At 35.4% G+C, this 8,396-nt stretch overlaps 1 protein-coding gene across 5 annotated transcripts; it reads right to left on the bottom strand.

The window, feature by feature from the left end:
* Positions 1–4,844: 4,844 nt before the first annotated feature.
* LOC125851821 (putative late blight resistance protein homolog R1A-10) lies at positions 4,845–7,888 on the bottom strand. 5 transcript variants are annotated; one of them, XM_049531556.1, is made up of 4 exons: positions 7,729–7,888; positions 6,534–7,645; positions 5,986–6,048; positions 4,845–4,944 (listed from the first exon to the last, which is right to left on the bottom strand). In XM_049531556.1, the coding sequence occupies exons 1-3, from the start codon at positions 7,842–7,844 to the stop codon at positions 6,035–6,037; spliced, it is 1,242 nt and encodes a 413-aa protein (XP_049387513.1). In that variant the 5' UTR covers positions 7,845–7,888; the 3' UTR covers positions 4,845–4,944; positions 5,986–6,034. The 5 variants fall into 5 exon arrangements, with proteins under 5 accessions (XP_049387513.1, XP_049387514.1, XP_049387511.1 ...); XM_049531557.1 differs by lacking the exon at positions 5,986–6,048 and having other exon boundaries at positions 4,845–5,007; XM_049531554.1 differs by lacking the exons at positions 4,845–4,944; positions 5,986–6,048 and adding an exon at positions 5,217–5,348.
* Between the last annotated feature and the right edge of the window lie 508 nt (positions 7,889–8,396).

Raw genomic sequence — 8,396 nt, forward strand, 5'->3', positions numbered from 1 at the left:
GAACAAAACATATTGAGGTTGATTGTCACTTTATTCGTGAGAAGATTCAGGAAAATTTGATATCTACGGGCTACGTGAAGACAGGAGAACAGGTAGCTGATTTGTTCACGAAGGCATTGCATGGAGCTCGAGTAGATTACCTTTGTAACAAACTGGGCATGATCAATATACATGCTCCAGCTTGAGGGGGAGTGTTACAGAATGTATATAGATATCTTTCTTGATATTGTACAAAGCTATAGATAGATAGCATATCTTTAGGATTTCCTCTTTATTTCTTTCCTTAGTTAGCTTCTACTATTATTGTATTTATGCATGTTTACCTATTGAATAAGATACAAGTTATTCTCTTTAATTAAAAAAAAAAAATTAGTAGGGGAAGGGGAAATGAAGAAGAATCACAATGTGGGGAATCAAAGACTCACCAACAAGTTGGGCGTTCAGGAGCTTCTTCGCTTATACAAGCATCAACTATGTATTCCACCTCATGTGCTTTGCCAATCAATTGTGTAGCGCAATGTTGAATTTTTCCGAGGACATTGTGTCGCTCTTCTGCTACAATCTGTAGAAAAGGTTGCAAGTTCTCAAGTTCCTTCTGACGTAATTGAAGTTTGTCCATGACAGAAGCTAGTGAATCTGAATGGAGGATTTGGAACTTCTTCAGGTTGTTTAACAGGCAATCCACATAGCCTAGTCCATGAATCCTAGGCAAATTAGATTAGCTATGCTATGAGCTCTACTTGCTACTTATTATCCATTCTCGCCTTTAGTTGTCGTTATTTAGTAAAATAATGCATGCATTACCCTTGTCTATTACTACTTCTTTGTTTGCTACTCTTTTCTAATCTATGTATAACTCTGTATTGCTAATACCATGAATTTCTAAATATTCGCAATGCAATCGTTTAACAGAGGCTATTGAAGTTTGTCCATGACAGAGGCTAGTGAATCTGAGTGGAGGATTTGGAACTTCTTCAGGTTGTTTAACGGCAATCCACATAGCCTAGTCCATGAATCCTAGGCAAATTAGATTGGAACGCCTTCCGAATGGTGAGGTAGATGTCTATGCTTAGATGTTGAATGTTGCTTGACAAATCAAAAACTCGTGTGATGTTCACTCCTCCCGGTGCCATGTATTCCTTCTCCTCCTCATCTTTATATAATGAGTATACCAGAAGTCCAACATCAATAACCGCAATCTCTATATCTCGAAGAAGAAATTCAAGATCTTTTATTGGCACACGGAAGATATTGACTCTCAAAAGGTTGAGCATCTTTTGAAGAATTTCCAAGTGATCCTTCAAAGCAACTCTCTGACTAGAGTTAGGCTCCACCAAATTGTGTACGATGGTCTCCAAAAACCTACCTTCACTGTCAATTGCATCCTCACTTTCGATGTTGGTACACCATCCTGATTGTATTGTCGACTTTAATGATAGCAAGACATCAACATAGATCTTGCGGATGCATGGTTCAATCGGCTTAATCCTCATTCAAAGCATAACATTCATTTGCTCTGGAGCCAAGTCTGGTAAATACAACCAGATAAGCGTTGATATGTGGCCGGACAAAATCTGATTAGAGAAGCTCAAACAATCATTAGATCTGAATAATCACACAAGAAAACAGTAAATAAAGGTGCTGCAATATGTTTATAGTTCACAAATCGAAGAGTATCTATTAAAAGAAGAAAACAAAAGTCTAGAAATACTAAAGACAGTTCATATATATAATTATAGTTCAACTTGAAAGGAGCACAATATAAGGAACTAAACAATTAAGAGTATGGAATTACTCAAAAAATGAATCCTCGATCAATCTATGGCTTCGACGAGTGATACAGTATGGATTTCACTACTAATGATGATAAAACGTCCTAATGTTCTAGCATTCATAGGATCTATTTCTTTTCACAATTGTCCAGAGAGGTGCATAGCTACATTGACCTAAGGGTGGCCACTCGAACACCCATTGTTGAAATATTATATTATGCATATAGAAGATAATACTGTGTATATCGGTCAAAAACAGCTTCTTAGAGATATATACTGCAGTTTCAATTTTCAAACACCCTTGATCGTATGTTCACATGAATATTAATTAAGGGGATGCAAATGGACACACACACACATGCTTTCATTCTCTTTCAGGCATTTTATCAAACAGGTGATGGGCATCTGAATAGTCAATTAAAACTTACCAAATTTACCAGACGTGATTATCGTTTGGTAGTTGGTTAGAGTTAAACACATATTAGTAATGTTTAAATTAGTAATGAGTGAACCTATGTGTTATTTATACGGAATTAATTTTTCATGTATTAGTTATTCCACCTTCTATCATGCATAAAATAATATATAGGTTCACTCATAATATTATATTAGTTATTTGGATTGTGGGTTACTAAATTGTCAATCTAATCTCGTATTAATTTTATATATATATAACTTTTTTTTTTCCACCATACCAAACGTTGTATAAATTATTGCCAGAATTCTTTAGCTTTAATAACAAGAGGGAAATAAACAAATGAATTACTCATTCAAGTAAACAAAAGAGGTTCATAGACAAGTCATTATTATACATTAAAAGCAACTTGATGACATGATTAATTAATTAACAGCTAGTGTCCCGTGTGAACTCAGCATTCTCTCTCTGACTGCTAATCCTAAGATGACTCACCTTTATTATTAAGATAAGAAGTATGAATTAAGGGGAAGTAACAGAGTTCTATTCTTGGAAGTGTTTCGACTAACTATAAAGAAAACTACTTACTGAGACTAGGCCATTTAGAATAGTTCAGGTGTACACCGAACAAAAGGTGTCAAGTTCAGGGGATCCCGAACTATTAAGCCTTTTCTTAATATGTAACTGATAAGAAGGAGTTGCTTGGATGGTAACCATCCCTTACTTCCAATCCTAATGTTGTGAGTTCGAGTCACCAAAGTAGCAAAAAAAGTGGGATCTCCTTGGGAGGGGAAAAACAACTGATAAGAGAAGCTCAAACAATCATTAGATCTGAATAATCACACAAGAAAACAGTAAATAAAAGTGCTGCAATATTTTTATAGTTCACAAATCGAAGAGTATCGATTAAAAGGAGAAATCAAAAGTCTAGAAATACTAAAGACAGTTCATATATACTCCCTCCGTCCCTATTTAGTTGTCCATATTTCCTTTTTTAGTTGTCCCTATTTAGTTGTCCATTTTGACAAATCAAGAAAGGACAACAATTTTTTTCCTATTATACCCTTATTTACACTTCTTGAAAATTGTAAAAAGGTATGTTGTTTTCCTCCAATTTATTTCACTTGAATTCAAAGAAGTGATTGTAATTTTGAAGTGAAAAGTTGTCATAAGGGTAAAATTGTAACTTCACTGTGCTAATCATTGTTGCCTTAATCTGTGTGTCATTTCTAAAGTGGACAACTAAAAAGGGACGGAGGGAGTATAATTTATAGTTCAACTTGCAAGGAGCACAATATAAGGAACTAAACAATTAAGAGTATAGAATCACTCAAAAAATGAATCCTCAATCAATCCTTAGATCGAATCTCTGGCTTCGACAAGTGATACAGTATGGATTTCAGCTACTAATGATGATAAAACTTCCAAATGTTCTAGCATTCATGGGATCTATTGCTTTTCGCATAGCTACATTGACCTAAGGGTGGTCACTCGAACACCCTTTGTCGAAATATTATACTATGCACATAGAAGATAATACTATGAATATCAATCAAAAACAACTTTTTAGAGATATATACTGTAGTTTCAAACACACTTGATCATATGATCACACATGAATATTAATCAAGGGGATGCAAATGGACACACACATGCTTTCTATCTCTTTCAGGCATTTTATCAAACAGGTGATGGGCATCTCAATAGTCAATTAAAACTTACCAAATTTACCAAACGTGATTATCATTTGATAGTTGGTTAGAGTTAAACACATATTAGTAACGTATAAATTAGTAATGAGTGAACCTATGTATTATTTATACGGAATTAATTTTTCATGTATTAGTTATTCCACCTTCTATCCTGCATAAAACAATGTATAGGTTCACTCATAATATTATATTAGTTACGTGGATTGTGGGTTACTAAATTGTCAACCTAATCTTGTATTAATTTTATATATAAATAACTTTTTTTTTCTACCATACCAAACGTTGTATAATTATTGCCAGAATTCTTTAGCTTTAATAACAAGAGGGAAATAAACAAATGAATTACTCATTCAAGTTAACAAAAAAGGTTCATAGATAAAGGTAACTTGTGGTCTACAAATTGGATAATTTTAGGAATAGTTACTTTACTTTTATATATTTTATTTCACCAAAAAGTCGTTGAATCCTATCGACATTACTTTTATTATATTTTACCAAAAGTTGTTGAGTCCATATTGACATTGAGAGAGCATTAGATATCATGGTAGTACGTCGTTTCAAGCTGGCACAAATGCTATTGAATGGGCTCTTTGTCACACTAAGGAGATTAAATTCTCGAATGAGACTAAGTAACTTCTGACGGTCTTAATCTATTTTGATCGATTAAGATAAAAAACTTATCTCTAAAGTGGAATCTACTTGACGTGACCCTGAGATAGGATATAGGGTTTGAGTGGCAAGCATTGGAAGGAATACAAAACGAGTACAAAAATAAGGTAGCCTAATGACTAAGCTCTCGCTTTCTGCAAGAGGTATTTTCCACATGTCGAACTCGTACATGACCTTCTAGTTACATGACAACAACTTTACCGGTTACGTCAAAGTTCTTCCTCCATAACATGAAAGATGAGTGCAAATAGACTAACGTAAGAAGAAAAAGAAATCTAGAAATATTATAAATAACTCATATAATAACTATAGTCCAACATGGATTCAATGTTACTCAATACATTCAAGACCAAAAGTACATGATTTATTAATTAAGCTTCTAAAAGAAGTACATACTGATCTTCTAGACATCTCCTGATACAACTCTAGTCTTCATAATCTGTTAAAAAGGAAAAAGTTTCAATGAGTTAATTGCTCAAAAATGTTGTACTACTACAACAACATGCCCAAACAGAAAGTAAGAGCACAATGATTTTTTTTAATTTTTTTTAATAATTAACCATGGTATTTGTGCTAGCTTGTGCGCACTTTTGAGTAATTCTAGGGGTACCTGCTACCTCCCACCAACATAGGTACTTAGTAACTCTGCCCACCATCACATAGTGTTTTTGACAGTACTGGATTTGAACTTGAGACCTCATGGGTCTGTTCTGAAGTCACTAGTTGATTTCTTTTGATCATCAGTTATCTAGTACATGTGCGGTTGGAGGTAGTAGGTACCTATAGAATTAGTCGAGGTGCACAATAGTATTTCAAACCTTGGTGCTATTTCAAGAACTTTTACCTTTAAAAAAGGAAGTTAGATAACAGAAGAAATGAATTCACAAAGTTTTGGAATGTTCATAGTTAAATTTTATGAGTTGCGTACCTGAATCTGACTTGTTATTTTCTCTGGTGATAAAGACGTCAAACTTGTAATTATCGTAATCTTGAACTTGTGTTTCCTTGATATCCCTGGCTGAATTCTCAACATTTTCATTGCAATTCCTTACCTCAATGGACTTCAGAGAAGAGATTTCTCCAAACCAAGAAGGGATCTCCTTAAGAAATTCGCAATCCCTCAAAACCAAGCGTTCAAGGTTAGGAAAGGCATCATCCGCGACAGACCATTCTTCAAAGTGAGCTTTTCCAGCATGTAATTTCAAGACTCTGAGATGAGGGAACTCGTCATCACGCACTTCCCATTTACAAGTTTCAAAGGAAATACCTTTCAGACTGAGCACTTGAAGGTTCTGAAGTGAACCAATTTCTGATAAATGCTGANAAATATTATAAATAACTCATATAATAACTATAGTCCAACATGGATTCAATGTTAATACATTCAAGACCAAAAGTACATGATTTATTAATTAACCTTCTTAAAAAAGTACATACTGATCTTCTAAACAGCTCCTGATACAACTCTAGTCTTCATAATCTGTTAAAAAAGATAAGGTTCCAATGAGTCAATTGCTCAAAAATGTTGTACTACTACAACAACAAACCCAAAAAGAAAGTAAGAGCACAATAATTTTTTATTTTTTTGATAATTAACCATGGTATTTGGGCTAGGTTGGGCACACTTTGAGTAATTCTAGGGGTACCTGCTACCTCCCACCAAAATAGGTACCTGGTAACTCTGCCCACCATTGCATAGTGTTTTTGACATTACTGGATTTGAACTTGAGACCTCATGGGTCTCTTCTGAAGTCACTAATTGATTTCTTTTGATCATCAGTTATCTAGTACATGTGCAGTTAGAGGTAGTAGGTACCTATAGAATTAGTTAAGGTGCACAATAGTATTTCAAACCTTGGTGCTATTTCAAGAACTTTTACCTTTAAAAAAGGAAGTTAGAGTAACAGAAGAAATGAATTCACAAAGTTTTGGAATGTTCATAGTTAAATTTTATGAGTTGCATACCTGAATCTGACTTGTTATTCTCTCTGGTGATAAAGACGTCGAACTTGTAATTATCGTAATCTTGAACTTGTGTTTCCTTGATATCCCTGGCTGAATTCTCAACATTTTCATTGCAATTCCTTACCACAATGGACTTCAGAGAAGAGATTTCTCCAAACCAAGAAGGGATCTCCTTAAGAAATTCGCAATCCCTCAAAACCAAGTGTTCAAGGTTAGGAAAGGCATCATCCGCGACAGACCATTCTTCAAAGTGAGCTTTTCCAGCATGTAATTTCAAGACTCTGAGATGAGGGAACTCGTCATCACGCACTTCCCATTTACAAGTTTCAAAGGAAATACCTTTCAGACTGAGCACTTGAAGGTTCTGAAGTGAACCAATTTCTGATAAATGCTGACAATGTAGGTAAAAGTTCTTCAGTGTCAAGTTTGTGAGATTTGGCGCGGAGATGCAGAAGGGGATTGTTTTAGTGTCACGTGTGTAGCTAAGTTGAATCTTGAGCGTTTCAATCCGTGCTGGAAAGTTCAATACATAGGACTGAAAGTTATCAACACCCTTGACTTTGCATCTCAGTTCCAGAAGATTAGGTGTTTTTCTCAAAATCAATTCCGCTTCCTGAGCACAAGAAAAACACGGAGTGGATAGAGTTTGCAGATCATGAAGGTCTTTGGAGTTCTCGATCAATTCTTTTGCAATTTCGCTGGTGAAGCTGCAATCGGAAATATCCACATGTCTCAATTTATCCATCTCCCAGAGTGTAATGGGTAGTGACATTTCACTGAGAGATTTGAATTTCAGAGTTTCAAGTTCCCGACAACCGGCTTTGTTTGAAAAGCGGGACGTTTCTGCAGCAAAATATCTGAGGTAGACTAGATCAAATGAGAAAGAGTTAATTCTAGTGAACTCCATATCTAACACTTTTAGAAACTTTACGCTGTGGAAAATGTGAGAGTCGAGGCCAACTGAAAGACGATTGTTATGCAAAATTATAGAGACAACATGTGACAAGCACGAGCTCCAATCTCCAGCACGATACCCTTCACCATAAATGCACATGCGATGAGCTAGTTGCTTGTGACCAGAAAGGCGAGAAGACGGATTGGCATTTTGATCCCTACAAATATATACAGAAATTAGTAAAATTATATGATTAAATGTCAATAAAAGTGAAAAGAGTAGAAATGATTGGTATATTACCATTTTTGCCATAGGAGACGCATATCGTCCTTTGCTCTCTCCTTGCAGAAATCATGCAATAGGTCATGAATGCGACATGCTTTGATCTTACCACGAGAACTCTTCTTCGTTCCCATCACTAGATTTCTTCCAATAAGATTTTCCAAATAGCCTTCTGCTATATTCTTGCCTTCACAACTTTTTACGAATCCTTCTGAGATCCACAACTGTGTTAACTTGGGAACACTAATCACCCTATCCTCTAAAAGTGCTCCAAAGTAAAGAAAGCAAGGCCTCAAACGATAGGGTAAAATCTGATAACTTTGTTCTATAACGGCCCTTGAGTCTTTGTGAATGTGAGGACCTAAATTGTTGGCCAATTGTTCCCAACATTGTACTTTCTTCTCCATCTCAGACAGAATACCAGCCACCAAAACAACTGAAAGAGGCAGTTGACCACATTTTTTTGCTATTTCTTGCCCAATTTCTGTTAGGAGTGGACAGCAACTTTCTTCACCAAACACTTTTTTTCGGAGTAACTCCCAACTTTCATCATTGTTAAACATACGAAGCAGAAGGGGATCACTTCGAATTCTAGTGTACATGGCAACTTCATGATTTCGCGTTGTTAGAATAATTCTACTTCCGTTATTGGCATCATGGAAACAACCTATTAGATCATCCCACAC

Source organism: Solanum stenotomum, unplaced genomic scaffold (assembly GCF_019186545.1).
Source record: "Solanum stenotomum isolate F172 unplaced genomic scaffold, ASM1918654v1 scaffold30237, whole genome shotgun sequence".
In the NCBI taxonomy this organism is placed as follows: Eukaryota; Viridiplantae; Streptophyta; class Magnoliopsida; order Solanales; family Solanaceae; genus Solanum; species Solanum stenotomum.

Bases quoted from the DNA above. Each gene is read 5' to 3' on its own strand.
- LOC125851821 (XM_049531553.1), bottom strand. From the start codon at position 7,844: ATGGGAACGAAGAAGAGTTCTCGTGGTAAGATCAAAGCATGTCGCATT. The intron at 7,646-7,728 runs GTAATATACCAA...ATATATTTGTAG, and splicing joins CGTCTCCTATGGCAAAAATG to GGATCAAAATGCCAATCCGT.